This window comes from Dermacentor variabilis, unplaced genomic scaffold (genome assembly GCF_050947875.1).
Source record: "Dermacentor variabilis isolate Ectoservices unplaced genomic scaffold, ASM5094787v1 scaffold_12, whole genome shotgun sequence".
Taxonomy (NCBI): Eukaryota; Metazoa; Arthropoda; class Arachnida; order Ixodida; family Ixodidae; genus Dermacentor; species Dermacentor variabilis.
Genome location: NW_027460280.1, coordinates 14,071,881 through 14,089,886, shown reverse-complemented (window position 1 = coordinate 14,089,886; position 18,006 = coordinate 14,071,881). Strand labels below are relative to the sequence as shown.

The following is an 18,006-nucleotide window of genomic DNA, read 5'->3' as shown; positions in this document are numbered from 1 at the left end:
GCCCTACACCAACCAGCTTTACCGACGGACAGTAGCCGCATCCAACTTGCGCATATCAATAGCTCAATCATTACGAGGCCAAGTCTGCCAAAACGTCTAACCAGGAGCGAGCGTGTGCTGGCAAGGGTGCGTGTGGGCTGACCTCTTCTTTCTCGTGGTTCGAGGCTGGCTGAGTGTTAAAAAGTAGTCGACGGATAGGACACCGACAAACAAGGTGGCCAAAGTTCAGTTCCTACGCTGGCGGCCATGGCCCAGCGTGAGCAGACGATAGTCAGCTTCTTCCGGAAGTACGTAATTATTATTTATTATCAAAATTCGAAAGCCTATTTTCACTTACTTGAGCCTGTTTATTAAACTGCGTCAGTAAGTATACACAGTAACAGTAGGAAGAAGCGCACTGATCCACACACACTTCTTGATTGTTGTCAGCTATTGGCCAATAGCCAGCCACGTATATTATGGAATAAAGCGTCCTTAAAAGACTGAAGGGCAGGCTTCCATTGAAAAGACGGCGTTTGAGATAAAAGTGACTCCGCGCTCCACTCGCGCGATCCACGCGCCGCGCATGACTGCAAAACTTGGCTGACATGTTCACAGTAGCGTATGCCATCTTCGGTCTGGTTTTTTTTTTTTTTTCACCAAGCCCGAGGGGTCGTTCAGGGCCCCTGTAAGATGGTATAGCTATTACGTGTGCCGTTTGTTTGTTGATGCTATGTTGTGACGCACTTTGAGCGCATAAACGTATACATTCGGTTCGGAAAAACTAGAACGTACAACATTATGTACTTGTGAGCTTTTGTTTACATTGCTGGTCTTCGAGATGACGCATAGCCACAGTAATCGGCGGAGTTGTTCCGGCTGTTCTCTACTAATTGGTATGACGCGCGATGACGTACGTTTTGTTTACTTACAGGGAGATAGTGTGAAGAAATGTGCAAGCGCTTGGTACATGCTACGAGTTTCAGCGAATTATATCCTTGTTTATCTTGTTCATACAACGAGCTTACCAACCTATTTATTTTAATAACCTCACCATTACTTGGTTTGCGTTACTCTCAACCTCGAAGGGAGTTGCGTAAAGGTTTGTCCCCATTCAATTCAGTATAGCTTTGTCCTCTGCGCCGATTGTGCAGGAGCATGGACGTGCTGCTGGTGACGGGCAGCAAGGCTGCTCACGCGCAAGCCGTGCAGAATATGTACGCTCGCATGGACAAACAGAAGACGTCACTGCTCAAGGTGGACGCCGTCGGAGACGTCCTGCAGGAGTCTGTAAGTTCGTCTGTTGCGATCATCTTGCACTCCGCCTGCTCTTCCAATCGAGGCATACTTTGCGTTTCAAGTAAAAATAATTATTCGACATCTAGCCCAATTCATTGGATCTGTGCGTAATACATATCACATTACTTAATAGGCTAGGTGGAATCGTCAATGCCGTTTGTGTTCCTTGCTCAACTAGAGTGCGTGCGTGTAAGTGTGTGACCACATTACGGACTGTCCTCAGTGCACAGCAGGATCGGCGCCATACCGCAGCAATGTTATCTAAAGGATTCAGAAAGAAGTCAATAGAAATGTATGTACTGCAGATTGTAGCAGGGCGCTTCTTCAGACTAACTGACTCTATGCGTGAGGTATAATAACGCAGAGTTAGAGAGCTGCTGGGCGCATATTTCCGCGCGTTAATTTATTATCACTGGTTGTGCCATTCGCGCACTCTCATGTAGAAACCAGTCGAAAACCAACAAACAAAATTAACAACCACACGTTTCGACGAAGCCTAAACTTGACTACCCTACTTGCTCGTGATCTTATCTAAATACAGTAAACACATTTATGCTGGTACCAACTTGTCCTGAATTATGATGTTGGTCAGTATTGGTGTTTCTTTACCGAAGCGCAACCATATGAAGCCATCAGATAATGAAGCAAATGAAAGCATAGCGGAAGTTATTTGTAGTTTTAATTGAAGTTTAGAAATGATAAATGATAAGCTAAATGGAAATGGACGAAAGTGGACAAATGTTTTGGGTTCGTCTCCCTCCGGCAGTAAGCTGTTAGCAGGGGTAAGCAACATCGCTGCGTTGTTGACAGTGGTTTAGCATGGTACGAGGGCGTATCAAAAAGTCTTTGCTCCTATCTTTTATTAGCCAAAATGAGGTACATATAAGTAATTACATATATACATACTACTCTACTTACCTTACACTATATTTCCACATAGTCCCCACACCGGTTCAGACAGATGTCCCATCGCAGCAATAGATTTCAGATGCCCCTACGGTAGAAGTCGGTAGAACCACTCACTGTCATGCAAATCTTCACGGCTTACGGCTTTTTGCGAACTCGCAACACCACCACCTCACACTTCTCAAAACGAGACAGCTTTCACCTTGTGTAGGCTGCATTTCCCTGTGGATTTCAATGGGTGTTTGTCCCTTACTCCATAGAAAACGAATCGCACTTCGTTGCTCGGACGCCGTGGACGCGTCAAGTAGAACCGCCGTCTTCAACAACTGATAGCAGCGCCGTGCCGTGCAGCTACCGGCAGATAAGGCCGGTCAAAGAAAGGTCCACCGCTGGGAATGGATATGTTGACTTGGCATTTACAGCCGTGATTTGACTAAAGGAAAATAGAAGCAAAGACTTTCTAATTTGCCCTCATATATAGTACGGAAACATGGATGAGTTGCTGGAAGTTCATGTCTGAAAAGCAGCAGCGCTAGCTCGAAGAAGATAACAGCGCTTCTGTTGCGATCATCTTCGTCTAGTTATAGAGTTGCAGCGCAGCCGCTGTCAAATGTGGTATATAATTTCAAATACGTCCTAGCTTTAACGATGACTTGGACGTTTTCCCCTGTGCCAGGAACGTCCACTTAGATCATTCGCGCTCCAATCGGATCTGATATTTTAGGTGAATCAGCTTGCGTATGTAAATGGAAAACAAAGTGTTCAACTAAAACAAAAGCAAAAATTGGTCGAGAAAAAGTGGTTATGTATTTTTCCACTCATAAGAATGCTCGTTTCACGAACAAAAATTGTGTTGGCAGTGAGCATCGTCCATTTACATATGCTGATACCCGTGAAAGACAAGTGCCCTTGTTCACGTCGCACCGCCATCCAGTAGAAAATGGGGACAAAGCAGTGAAACACAGAGCGCACTTTGTGACCTCTAAGCAGTCAAGAAACCTGATTTGATCAAAAATCCAGCGGCCGTCATAACAGCGAGAACCGAACGGCGGACACAATGGCACAAAAACGAATAGAAGAAATTTGGAGGTAGTTGAGCCTTGGTCTTTCAACCATCCTGATTCAACAGACTCTTGAAGCAGCTGCCGGTTCGGCACGATGTTCAAACCCACAGTTGGATAGCCCCCTGAATTATGCCAAACACGGTTCACAATTGAGAGTTTTGTGTGATCTCATTCGCGTGAATGTATTAAATAACTTAACACGTTGTCGAAAGATGGTCGCACGGTCCCGTCGTGCTATGTGAATGAAACAAATGACAATGCAAAGCAGTATTGCCAACTGGAGATTCATTATCCTGCTGTTGGCAATGCAGAGTGCAAGGGTTTAGTTGCGTGCATGGCCATCTACAGATCATATATTAATTCAATATTTGATGCTTCCTTTGGCAGCCATATTACGAGGCGTAATATTTTTTCCGTGTTTTACTTCTGTGTCCATATATAGAAATTCAAAGATGTTCGAAAGGGCGTGCGCAGTCTTGTACAGCGTGCAAAGTATATTTAGTTTACATAGTACAATTACAGGTCCCCGGTAATATTTGAGAAGCAGTAAAATAAAGCTTTGTAGAGAAATTCATATGTATACCTTACGGCAATAAGTAAAGAGCAAACTTTAGCTCGGGGGCTACGTGGGAAAGAAGTATCTTGTCGACAACCACTGCGTCAAAACTCACGAGTTTTGTTGCATTCCAAGAAAAAGGTTAATCTAGTGATTATTACCAGCTGGTTTTTTACTTCGCTAGTCGATTATTTATTAAAATGGTTGAAAATCGCACATTCGCCAAAATCGAGACTATCGAGTTAGCAGTTCTGTAACTCAGCAATAAAAATGATATCACAATTTTATCACTGGAATCTAATAATACCTCTAAAAAAGCAGCCAAATTTCATGCATTATACATGGCTTCTAAATACACCACTATCATATGAGTAGAACACTTGCAAAACCCTTGTAAACACTGCGACAAATTTAGGTCAAGTATAAATTAATATGTCAAGTTTGTTCTAACGGATGCAGTTTGCAAAACGGCGATATCTATTCTTGGTGCACAGTTACGGATTTGTAAATTTCGTGCTTCTACATTTTTCAAACTTACCAACCTTCGGCAATTTTCGACGAAAAATGCAGGCCCTAAATCAATATTCCGCTCACTGTGCTCATTAAAATCTAACTTTATTTCTGCAATGCAACAAATGTTATGAAAATCAGCCGAGGTTTTACGTAAGAAAAGCATTTATGCGTTTTGCATGTATTTCAATAGGCTGCTGTGTCGGAGTTGGGCCCGAGCTCAAACTTCCTCTTCAGAGGAAGCTTTAGCTTCGGGCCTCCTATCTAAATACATGAAAAAGAAGAAATCGTTTTTCTCGGCAACCACTGCACCGAATTTGATGACGTTTGTTGTGCTTAAAAGAAAGAAATTAAAATCTAATGACTGTCGGTTGCAAACTTTCGATTTAGGTCGCCAATTTATTGAACAAAATTGACAAAAATCGCAAATTTTCAGAAAACGAAATTATCGAGTGAAATCTCTGTGACTCAGCAATCGAAAAGTATATCACAGTTCTGTAAATTGCACTAATAACACATCTAAAGCGGACAAAATTGATATATTATACATGGCTCTCAACTAGGCCACTAACTTCTCAGTAGAACTTTCGGAAAACGTTTGCAAACAATTAACCTATTCACGTAAGATATAAATTGACATATAAAATCTGTTCGCTTTGGATGCTCTAATGGATACAGTCTACAGACCAGCGACATCTGTTGTAGGAGCAGAGTTCTGAATTTGTTAACTTCGTGCTTCTATATTTTTCGAACTTACCTAATTTTGAAAATTCCATTTGAAAAAATTCAGGCTCTGAAGCGATATTCTGCTTCCAGCAGTCACTAGAATTTAACTTTCTCCTTTAAATGAAAAGATGTCATTAATATCGGCCCAGTGGCTATCTCAGAAAAGCGTGTCTGCGTTTCACATGTATTTGAATAGGCAGCATCGGAGTTGTATCTTAAGCTTGCTCTTAAGTTACAGCGGAACTAGCTTGAAGCCCCTATATACATTAAAATAAAGGCTATTGTTTGCGATAAAAGACTCTTGTGTAGCAAACGCACGACGACAGAAGCTAGGGCGTGTTTTGCCCGTTATACCAAACTGCTACACGAGAGGCTCTACGCATCAAAGGGAGGGTGTCACTCTGCCATCTGTTTCGCCTGAAGGTGCATTGCTCGACGTTATGGCAAGCACTTCATTTCGCTGCACCAGAGCCTTTCTTCCTTAACATGATGGCAAAGTGCGACATGAGTGAGCACGTCAAAGTGTTTCAGCAGCTTCAGGAACTTGAAATTGTCGCCAATAATTTCTAGCAAATGGAGGCAGAAGCTTTCATCATAATGACGCAATTTTCAAGCATTGCGCAAGAGAGATGACAGGTATATTTTTCACATTCGCGAGAAGTGATTTCTTTGTTAGTGGTATTCCTATGCAGCGAAACTTCCTTTCGATGCTCTTTACACGCGTGGGTGAAACACGGTAGAGAAGCAGCGAAAGCGCACCCGCCGCACTTTTTCGTAGAAGGTTCGCGGCGAGATGCCCAAGAAGCGACGCTGTTGTAACGTCGGCCTGTTCCCCCGACGTCGTCCCTGTGTAATCCCTTAGAGGACAACGTCGCTGGGAACAGGGTAAAACAATTATCGGATTTAACAAAATAAAAATGTAAGAAACTTTAGTAACAATGTTCACGAACCTGTATTTTCATTCGGGATAGAAGTTGACTTGTGCACATATGCGGTGATCACGGTATGTAGCATTTAACCCAGTCACCTCTCATTGTGTTGTCACTTTCAATTTCAGCCTGAGAAACTCGCCCAAAGCCTTTTGTTGTTTGTCAAAGGATTGGGATTCCGTAAGTGCCTTCTTCTTGTACTCTTTCGTAATTATGTCACGTGGCTTGCACTCAGCAACAGAGTTGATTTGTTGACGCATGGCCACCTCGCTGTACACGTGGTTGCGGATCTAATTGGAGGTTCCAGCAACCCACTTTTGTATGCGATTGCAGTCAAGGATTATAATCAGTCACACCGTTCAAACCCCGATCGGTCTGCAACGTTCGATCTTTCTCAGCTGTCATCTCTGGGCTGCGCGAGAAGCAGCTCGGGCCGAACACCGCCAGAGAAACGTGGCCTCAAAGATGGGGTGGCGACAAACGATCCCTTGGTTTAGTAGAGCTGCCCTCAGGTGCGGCCGCTAAGTGTTCCACACCTGCCGCTACACGTGGTAATGCTTTCGAGTTACACGTGCGACCCAAGAAAGTGTGCGCATAAACAGCCGTGGCACACTCATACACGAGCATTGTCTGTATCACTTCTCTTGGCCTTCATAAAAATATATGAAACCCAACTCTTATCCTTCACTGTCAGCTTACCACGTTTTTCTCTGATAATGCGACATAAGCTTGTGCGACCAAGCTGCGTAGCATTTGTGTGATAATGTCAATACGATAATTAATGAACAAAACTTTATAACGTTTAAATATTTACTTTAGATGTTTTAAGTGCACAATTGAAGTAGACTACCGTTCACTTCGTGCCCAGCACCAGCTTTGAGGAGTACGCACTGTAAGTGTGCCGGGAAATGCCCTGGAGTTCTAGTTACCAGATTTCCGCTGTGCATTTTTGCACAGTGCAGGAGCAGCAGGAACCGCAATGCATTTCACTGCAGATTTACTTTCTTTGCAAGGCCTTGCGATCCTCTGATGATGATGATTTATTGACATCCCCTTTCAACGGTGACAGTCACCGAGCCTGCTTGAGTTACATGCCTTTTATTCTATCATAAGAAGCCAAAAACACTGACACCAAGGACAACATAGGGGAAATTACTTGTGCTTAATAAATGAAATAAAGAAATGATAGATTAATGGAAAATAAAGTGGATGAAAAAACAACTTGCCGCGAAGGTTGTGGGTTCGGTTCCCACCTGCGGCAAGTTGTTTTTTCATCCACTTTAATTTCTATTAATTTATCGTTTCTTTATTTCATTGATTAAGCACAAGTAATGTCCCCTATGTTGTCCTTGGTGTCAGTGTTTGTTGGCTTCTTATGATATGACTAATAAAAATCGGGCCCCTCGGTTAACCCCCTTTCTTCTCGTTCATGCCTTTTATTCTAGCACTTTGTATATATCTCCTTATTCTTTGTTCTCATCTACCTTGTACCTGGTGCCTTTAACGGGTCCGGTCGCATCAACTTCTTCCCTGCTTTTTTTTTTCACTCTAAACGTCTTTTGCTTATCTCGACTGCTGACTGGTTGGTGCTTCCGTCCACTTTAAACCCATAAGCGATTCTGGACGGTGTACGTTACCTACGGGTCTCGCTGGGTAAAGACCTTCTCATTTCACTGGGATGTGTTGAGTGGGCTCCGGATTTCTGCTGCAACAGATGCATGCCTCGTTTTGTTGGGGATGTTTGCTCCGGTATGTCCTTAGGCGACCGGCTTGAGTCTCATCCTACAAGCTTTGTGTTGTTGTGCAGACATCTAATTTCTGTCTTGCCATAAATGTCGGTCTTGTCCATCTCTGACGGCCGTTTGTGGTTGTAATGTGCGAGCTAGCCGAACAATACGTTTTTCAACGTGCAGAACTTTCGTTTGTAGTTGTGTTTTGTGTACTGCCTTACTTCAATTTTGCACATATAACATGTCCCCAGAAGCCATTGGTTACAAGCAAATTAGGGATCTTTTAATTGGTAATCTAATGTGCAGCGCTAACTATAAAGCTTTCTCAGTAAAAATTATCGCATTTACAGGCGTCCAAATTTTGACCTGATACGGTTTTCGCACAAGCACGCGGTGTCTTGCAGCGCCGAATTCTTTTTTCATGAGAACAGATTTTTGAGAAATCAAGTTTGAGGGATGCAAGGAGGCTTTCTTTTTGCGAGGAGACAAGAAAGAAAGCAAAAGCTGCAGAATGCTCAAGTAATAATAAAAACAAATAGCAGAGATAACAAGATGCATGAGAAGAAAATGGAGGCGCATCCTACTGCATTGCGGGAATATAACTAGCAGACGTCATGTAGCAGGAGATCAGACCAACACGGTTACAGAATTGTAGGAGTGGAAAGACAAAACCGCGTAGTGTTGGAACAATCAAATAAGGCAAACTATAGAGGAGCGTAAGCAGGCGTCTAGGGATCACAGAGAAGCCAAAAAGTTGAGATTACACTAATAAGGGGTGTTGTTAGATGGAGGAACTAACGGGATAAGAAAAGGGCTGCGAGCCAACTAGTGCAGGAGAAAAACTTCACTTATGAGGAAGCGTTGGGTGCATGACATTCTCCTAAAAGAGAAAGGCGCACCAAGTTGATTCTGAAACCATGTCAGGGTAACATCTTCGAAGTAGACGACGCGCTGTAGTACACAAGAGACGTAATTAGTTATAGCTTTGGCGTGAAAGAACGCGTACTGCGCACTCAACCAAATATTGAAACAAATAGCAAGAAAGTTATTGTATAAAGCTCTAGCTGAAAAAAATGCAAAAGAAAATTACTCTAATAGCACGGCAGCGGTACCTGATGAAATACCAATACAGCTGATCAAACAGCTGGGTCCAGAGAGCAAGGCACAGCTGATTAGTACCACTAAGCAAGTGATTAAAAGAAAGAAAATTCATATTGGGTGGCATGAAAGCAGGATGAGCTTTATCTATACAGGCAAGAGTGATGATGATAATGATAATGAAATTCGTTCTAAATACGTGTGGCAATCTCACTGTCTACAATTAATAAATTTCAATATGTGCCGGACAATAACTAATTATGTAATTAGTGAACGTTAGTTATTTCATTGAATATGTGTTTCGATTTTTGGTGCAAGTAATGTCCGCCTCTCTGAACAATCTAGCTCAAGGACTAGAACTGTGGTATCGTAACAGGCGATTTTTAAAAATCCCATAAAACTGAAAAATGATCCCCCCGTATACTAGCCACCGTCTGCTGGACGGCAGACGAGGAAAAGAGCAGACGACCAAGCGCAGATGATGACAAGCAGACGACGAGGAGAGCTACGGCACGTATGCAGTGAGCCTACTGGTGATATTGGTTGTTGACTTCTAAAACTGTTTTCTCGTTTCAGACAAAATGTACTCTAATAAAAACTTCTAAATCGAGACCTAACAGGTCGGTGCGAATGTGGAGCTATCTGACATATTTATCTGGAGGGCCTTAATGCTTAAATTCGGCTTGAATATCACAAAATATTCATTTCTTGTCAACATTGCAGGTATTTTTCTCCAAAAATATATTTATGATCAATTCCAAAATATTTTTAGCATATACTATAGCAGTAGGCAAAAAGGGAGAAATATTATGGTAGCTAAAAAATAACGCAGTTTATGGAAAATATTTCTGAAAACGCAACCCTTATTGCTTTTTACTGAGTGAAATAAACAAGGAAAATTCTAAAATGCGTTGAATTATGACGTCATATGAAAGAAGGTTGCTAATACAATGCTCTAAGATAAAATTTATTATTGAACCTAGTTTCAGACCTGATTAAAAAATATGTACCTCCAATTAACTTTGGCTTCTTTGCGGAAATTTCAAAGACCGCTCACGTGATCATAACATTTTTTTGCAACAAAAATACTTTGGTGAAACCTTATTCACACAATAGCCATCTAGTCCAATTTTTTTCAAGAAAATCAATTATGTTCACTTTTGGTGTCTGGGACGTTTCGCATGGAATTACCCACCTTACGATAACGACAGAAAATGACTGGAAAGCAGTGGCTTTGTCTCACATCCGTAGCGGGTCGTGGATTTCAGAGTGCGTACGACATGGGCTCCTACTAGCAGACAATACGTGGGATTTCGAATACACGTGCCAAGGAAGCGGCATGCATACGTTTCACTTTTAGCACAGAGAAATAAGGAATTATGATATTCAATGAAGGCGCGCGTAATGGCGTGGTAGCAATTCAACACAATTCATGCGCATAGTCAAGCAATGTGGAATACCACGATATTCACCCAGCAAGAACCGTAGGGGACTTCCACCTTCTAGAAGTGCTGGGATTCAAAAACTCATAGAATCATTAACTGGCGTGTGATCAAGATCAAGCAGGTTTTAAAAAATCTGTGCCGAATTAGCGCTAAATGCGAGAAAAATATGTTATCATTACGTGGCACCTCTTTGAGCTCCCGCATCCATGATTTGCGCCGCGTTCGCCACACTGCAACAAGGGGCTCCCTCGACACAGGTCTTGCCTCTTCGAGGAGCGAAGTGCAACTCATGGTGCTCAGAAGCAGACCACGTCACTTGCGCTCTATATGTATATACACCACGTGACCGGCTTCGCACACTTTCACACTTCTAATGGTAACGCATTAAAAAATTCTGGAGTGGCAGCCCCCACTGATTCTTACCAGCGCTTGCGCCTGCCTTACCTTTGAAATCAGGCTAAACTAGACTGAGAAGAGTAGCACTTGAACTGTTCTTGCTTTGGTTATATAAATTGTAGCTTAACTGGGAAATAAAGGCTTGTTGTTTCGGCCAAAAATGTGTAGCTACAGCTGAGTATTGATATCATGATCTGTCGTACAATTCGGCAAGACGTTCAAATTTCATCCTAAACCACAAATAGACACATAGAAGTGACGCAAACCGACACATAGAAAAGCATGTGTACGGCAAAATTGGCCGCGTGAAAGCCAACAAAAGTGAGAACACTTCCTGTTCTCCGCCACATGCTAACTTTATTCGATTTCCCTAGTAAGAGAGCGGTGGCGGGCTTCACCCTGACGGCGTCATCTCTACTCGCAATTTTTTTAAACCTCCTTGGTCGAGATTAGCGAGAGACGTTTAGAGTACTGGTGAGAGGGAAAAAACAGGAAAGAGATAAATTGATTCGGGATTGTTACAGGCGTAGGTAATTGTGCAATGTAGAGGTAGTAATAAAGAGAGGAAAGATAGGCAAAGTACATGGCTCCAATAGCTCGAAGAGGCTTTGTGGCCATTTGTCGCCAGGCAAGGAGCTACCAATAGAGAGCACACGGCGCCTGTGACACTGCAACGTCCGAGTACGGGGGCCGCATTTTTCTCTCGCACCCGTTGTCCTTCGGGAGACATGGCGACAGGTGTTGGGCCCGCTTCCATCCATGCTCAGTGCACGAGAGAAGATGAAACGCGCGCTGCACGCGTCCCGCAACACGGCGACGCACTTTGTCCGCCGTTTCCGTAGATCCTGAAAGTAGTACCTAGAAATATTGTGAGAATCCACTAGCTAGATCCATGTCTGCGATTGTATGCGACCTGGAGTGCAGGATTACTTGTGTTCATTATATCGTTAATCATTACACCCGCACCAAAGTGGTTGGCGAGAAAAAGTGATTTGATGTCCACTGGTTATAGCGCTCGATAGCTTTGCTGAAACACAGCTTGAGCGTGGTCGAGCACCTGTGGACGATTTTCGCAGTGCACGAGGGAGAGGGTCCGTTGTATGGCATCCGTCGTTCTTTGCTCAAGCACTTTGCGTGGGCCTCGTGAATAAAAAAAAAACTGATGCTACAAGCAGCGCGCAGAGCCACAGCTCGATGCAATTAGACGCATGCACAGGAATCACAAGCTCCTTCTCACGTTCCAGTGAGCACCCTCGGGCACACCCTTTAGCCTCGTTCCTGCCGCGGAGAAAGTGGTTGCAGCTAGCGCTTTGATATGCTGCGCGACATATCGCCTTAGGGATCAGCCAAATTTAAGCGATGCCCTACCTTTGGATTCTTTCCAGGTCGTAAGGGACTAGTTTGTATTGTTTCATTGTTGGATTACTATAAATTCGTCGCCATGCCGCTGTCGTCACACGCACGTTCGCGTCACGCACACGTTTTCTCACTCGTCGTTGCGCCATCTAACACATCGCAGAACCTCAAACAGCGCTAGACAGCCTGCGACCTGCAAAATGCTTAGTATAAGACTCATTCTCGCAGTTTGTGAGACATGCATGTTATTTTTCACGTTGACTCCAATAATTAAGCTAGGAGAACTTGTTTAGGGGATTGGTGCTTACAGTTCATGCCTACAACCAACACCGATTAAGCCAAGCTTGGTCAGTGCCTGCAAATGAATCTGTTTGATAAATTCACTTGAAATACTATTGAAAAAGTGCTTGCATTGGACCTCCTATATAAGGATGTTGCCGACCTTGCAGTGACCTCTATCACCTTGCCTGGTGTGGAAAGACAGAGAACCTTTTCCGGAGGCGACCACAAAATGCTGGGCGCCGTGGGCCGGCGACACACCCTCTCGATGGAGGACTACGACATACCTCGGACGAGAAGGACCTCGCTCACTGCTGTACAGAAATAAGGGCGCCGCCGAAGCACTGCTGACCGAGAGCGCGGAGGACATTCATTTGACCTTTCTTTCGGATGCTTCCTTCGGCAGTGCTTAATTCCATTCTCTGTGGGCGGCAAGCGTGCCAAAGTGCGCCATTAAACGACGCGGAAAGCCCGACAACAGTTTACTACGAGTCCCGTCAGGTAGCGGTGGGCAATCGGAGACCGTTGAGCAGCCCTGCGGTAAATGGACGGGACGACACCCCTTGTAGGCCTGCATGCATCGTGTGTGTCCCTCGGTGTTCCCCGCCCGCCAGCGCGCTTTCCTTTCTTCGTGTTGCACTCAGTGCCAAGGCTGTCTCGAGCTCGGCCACTTCGTGGAGGCAAGCTGTCGTCTTACACGAGAGGGGAAGAAAGAATGGCTCCTGTCTGTGCGTAGATGCTTACTCATACCCCTCCCCACTCTGTAGCCGTAATACACGAGGCGCATGTTGTATCACCAGTCTAGGAATCGACTGTACCCGTACGGCGGCTGTCGCAAGGTAGATTCTCCCGCGCATGCGCACTATACATGGAAACGCTTGTTGGTGGCATTCTTTCTGTGCGCGCTCTGTCCTTTATAATCAGTGTTTGGCTGCATTCATGCTTCAGAGATAAGCGTAAAGACGTGGTAGAAACAAGTGGCTACACTTTTCTTTTAATTATCTAGTTAAGCCTACTACGACTGGCAACATCATCTCCTCGAGCGCTTTTATGAACAGACCCTGTAGGTATTGCTGCAGTACAAGGTATTATCTGTATTATTAGTACAAGTCGCAGTCAAACAATAAAAAGTATACAAGTTGGAATAAACTGGACTCGTGTTTCCTTCATGGCGGGGGAGGGGCGGCGACAGCTGTGTAGCTCTTGCGCTTTTTCCTTTATCTTCACGTCCACGAATACAAGGTGTTCGTTTTCTTTCCGAAGGTCAAATTTTTTTTTTTAAATTGCGGCGGCAGATAGCACAAGTCTAACCGTTGATAAATTACTCGATGAGGAGGGCATTATTTCTACGTGAGATCTTAATGCCTAATAAAATAATTAACATAATTACCCTATTTCGTTATTTATGGCACATATTGACATCTACGAATTATAGCCGCTGAGCTTGCAAGGCGTGTCCACTTGGAACGTATTCCTTTGACTGCACGAGTTTCGATATATTCATTTTCAAAGTGTCAGACGAAGTAATGATAATAAGTTTATTTGGCCATCACATCATACATGATAATGCAGGGGGACGGAAGTAAAAGCTGTCTTTCAATAGCTTGACAGAGCAACGGCCCCTTTTTTGCAGTAGCATACAAAGTGACATAAAAAGAAGATACACAAAAAGAAAGACTGCACAAGGCGGTCACATTGCACTACAGAACAATATATAGACATTTTACATAAAGGCTGCATCGGGCACATCAATTGTTTTTAAAAATAATTAGGCCATACACACATGGCAAAAGAAACGAAGGATTCTAATAGTTTACACAATGCAATGATATGGCAAAGACACTTTAACAGAAAAACATACAATTAACATGGAGTAACACCATTATTCTGTAAACCGATTGGGGCTTTCGTTGCATAAAGAAATAACCAAGAAACGTTTAGGACAGAAAGTAAGCCAAGAGTGTCCGAAATTTGACACATTGGGGTGCTACATTCTGTCTCAATAGGTCATTAAGAAGTCGTGGAAGCCGGTGTTCTAACGTTTGTAGACCATATGTTGTTCGAAATGTTTTAATTTCCCACATGTACTTATTTCCTGTATTGTAGTTTTGTTCGCGCTTTCTCAGGCCTGAAGGAGTTTGATTAAAGAATGTTTTATTTAAATGTTCTTGTTTAAGTGTTGGGCTGAAACGATAGTCATAGATTTCTGATATTGGAACAATTTTCTGTTCTAAAAATATTTGTCTTGTGTGATGTAACCTCGGTAATTTCTTAACGATCCGCATTGCTTTTTTTTTGTAGTAGAAGTAATTTATTCAGGTTTGCCTGTGTTGTAGTTCCCCGTGTAAGGCTACAATAGTTAAGGCGAGAATGAAATAAAGAGTGATAAACTAACATCATAACACAAGACGGTAAGATTTCACGGTTGCGATAGAGCAGACCAATTATTTGTAGCAACTTGGAAGTAATGTGGGCCACATGATCGTCCCAGGACATCTGCTGTTTAAACAGAACGCCCAGAGTTTTGAGCTGTGGCACTATTTCCAGAATAACAGAACAGAATAATTTGCGGATAATGAATACCTTCTTCCGCAAGCGGGATAGCCGAAAGTGGACGTGGAGGAGCCCGAACGGCGAGACTAGAAATGAAATAGACTTCATACTCTGCGCTAACGTTGGCATCATACAAGATGTGGACGTGCTCAGCAAGGTGCGCTGCAGTGACCACAGGATGGTAAGAACTCGATATAACCTAGACCTGAGAAGGGAACGGAAGAAACTGGTACATAAGCCAATCAATGAGTTAGCGGTAGGAGGCAAAATAGAGGAATTCCAGATCAAGCTAGAGAATAGGTATTCGGCTTTAACTCAGGAAGAGAACCTTATTGTTGAAGCAATGAACGACAATCTTGTGGGCATCATTAAGGAGTGTGCAATGAGTGGGCATTAACGAGTGTGTAATAGTCGGTGGTAACTCATAGAGACATAATACCAGTAAGTTATCGCAGGAGACGAAAGATCTGATCAAGAAACGCCAATGTATGAAAGCCTCTAACCCCACAGCTAGAATAGAACTGGCAGAACTTTCGAAGTTAATCAACAAGCGTAAGACAGCTGACATAAGGAAGTATTATATGGATAGAATTGAACATGCTCTCAGGAACGGAGGAAGCCTAAAAGCAGTGAAGAAGAAACTAGGAATTGCCAAGAATCAGATCTATGCGTTAAGAGACAATGCCGACAATATCATTACTAATATGGGTGAGAAAGGTCAAGTGGCTGAGGAGTTCTATAGAGATTTATAGAGTACCAGTGGCACCCATGACGATAATGGAAAAGAGAATAGTCTAGAGGAATTCGAAATCCCACAAGTAACGCCGGAAGAAGTAAAGAAAGCCTTCGGAGCTATGCAAAGGGGGAAGGCAGCCGGGGAGGATCAGGTAACAGCAGAATTGTTGAAGGATGGTGGGCACATTGATCTAGAGAAACTGGCCACCCTGTATACGCAATGCCTCATGACCTCGAGCGTACCGGAATCTTGGAAGAACGCTAACATAATCCTAATCCATAAGAAAGAGGAGGCCAAAGACTTGAAAAATTATAGACCGACCAGCTTACTGTCAGTTGCCTACAAACTACTTACCAACGTAATCGCAAATAGAATCAGAAACACCTTAGACTTTTGCCAAGCAAATGACCAGGCAGGATTCCGTAGAGGCTACTCAACAATAGACCATATTCACACTATCAATCAGGTGATAGAGAAATGTGCTGAATATAACCAACCCTTATATATAGCTTTCATTGATTACGACAAAGCGTTCGATTCTGTCGAAACCTCAGCAGTCATGGAGGCATTACGGAATCAGGGTGTAGACGAGCCGTACGTAAAAATACTGAAATATATATATAGCGGCTCCACAGCCACCGTAGTCCTCCATAAAGAAAGCAACAAAATCCCAGTAAAGAAAGCGTCAGGCAGGGAGATACGATCTCTCCAATGCTATTCACAGCGAGTTTCCAGGAGGTATTCAGAGACCTGGATTAGGAAGAGTTGGCGATAAAAGTTACTGGAGAATACCTTAGTAACTTGCGATTCGCTGATGATATTGCCTTGCTTAGTAACTCAGGGGACCAATTGCAATGCCTGCTCAATGACCTGGAAAGGCAAAGCAGAAGAGTGGGTCTAAAAATTAATCTGCAGAAAACTAAAGTAATGTCTAACAGTCTCGGAAGAGAACAGCAATTTACAATAGGTAGCGAGGCACTGGAAGTGGTAAGGGAATACATCTACTTAGGACAGGTAGTGACGGCGGATCCGGATCATATGACGGAAATAATCAGAAGAATAAGAATGGGCTGGGGTGCGTTTGACAGGCATTCTCAGATCATGAACAGCAGGTTGCCATTATCTCTCAAGAGAAAAGTGTATAATAGTTGTGTCTTACCAGTACTCACCTACGGGGCAGAAACCTGGAGGCTTACGAAAAGGGTTCTACTTGAATTGAGGACGACGCAACGAGCTATGGAAAGAAGAATTATGGGTGCAACGTTAAGGGATAAGAAAAGAGCAGATTGGGTGAGGAAGGAAACGCGAGTTAATGACATCTTAGTTGAAATCAAGAAAAAGAAATGGGGCATGGGCAGGACATGTAATGAGGAGGAAAGATAAACGATGGTCATTAAGGGTTACGGACTGGATTCCAAGGGAAGGGAAACGTAGCAGGGGGCGGCAGAAAGTTAGGTGGGCGGATGAGATTAAGAAGTTTGCAGGGACGACATGCCACAATTAGTACATGATCGGGGTTCTTGGAGAAGTATGGGAGAGGCCGTTGCCCTGCAGTGGGCGTGACCAGGCTGATGATGATGATGATGACTATTTCCAGCGGATAAGATCTGAAGTATATTTATTTTGTCAAAGTAACTTGTTTATTCTTGTCCCGAAAAACAACTGCTTTTGTTTTGTTCACATTAGTTTGCAATGTATTTTTTGTGTTCATTTGTGTAGGTGTTTGAGCATGCAGTTTGCTGTATCTATTAGATCATTGGCATTTTTGCCAGATAAGAATATGCTCGTATCACCTGCGTATATAATAAATTTTGCGAGGGGATATAGAGTGACGATATCATAGATATAAAGATTGAAGAGAAAGGGACGGAGTATACTTCCTTGCGGAACACCGCAGCGGACAGTGAGACTTTTTGACATGAAGCCATGTACTGTTACGTTTCGCCTACGACGCGCGGTTTAGCCGGCGCGACTGCAACAAAGCGGCAGACATTTTGGCCCGTTCGGCGTCGCCGCTACGCTCCCCGCCAAGCGCGTCCAGGCATGTTCCGATGCCACGTGTCTTCATGTGCGTCTGTGAGTGTATGTGCCATTGTGCCCGACCGGAGGCGCTACGAGAGTAGAAGTCACCTTCTCCTCCCAGCCATTGTGCCCGACCGAAGGCGCTACGAGAGTAGAAGTCTCCTTCTCCTCCAAGCCATTGTGCCCGACCGAAGGCGCTACGAGAGTAGGAGTTACCTTCTCCTCCCAGTCTTTGTGCCCGACCGGCGGCGCTACGACAGTATGCGTCACCTTATCTCATTGTACAATCACGTGCTCGTCTATTGAGGGGTTCCTTCTTGCCCTCAACTGCGAGAGTATAAAAGCAGCTGCCCCCGGACGCCAAAGAAGGGCTCCGATTTCTTCTGTTGAGTAAAGTGCACTCCCGTCTCTCTACTTCGGTC

The 18,006-nt window shown here is 43.8% G+C and overlaps 1 protein-coding gene across 7 annotated transcripts in view; it reads left to right on the top strand.

The window, feature by feature from the left end:
* The window catches only part of LOC142566053 (uncharacterized protein ZK1073.1), a 434,522-nt gene extending 421,100 nt beyond the window's left edge, over window positions 1-13,422 (top strand). For all 7 annotated transcript variants that reach the window (XM_075676780.1, XM_075676778.1, XM_075676779.1 and 4 more), the window contains 3 exons: window positions 1,134-1,269; window positions 6,098-6,149; window positions 12,444-13,422. In XM_075676780.1, the coding sequence (XP_075532895.1) occupies window positions 1,134-1,269; window positions 6,098-6,149; window positions 12,444-12,601 (346 nt within the window). In that variant the 3' untranslated portion in view covers window positions 12,602-13,422. The remainder of the gene's footprint in view (window positions 1-1,133; window positions 1,270-6,097; window positions 6,150-12,443) is intronic.
* Window positions 13,423-18,006: the final 4,584 nt, after the last annotated feature.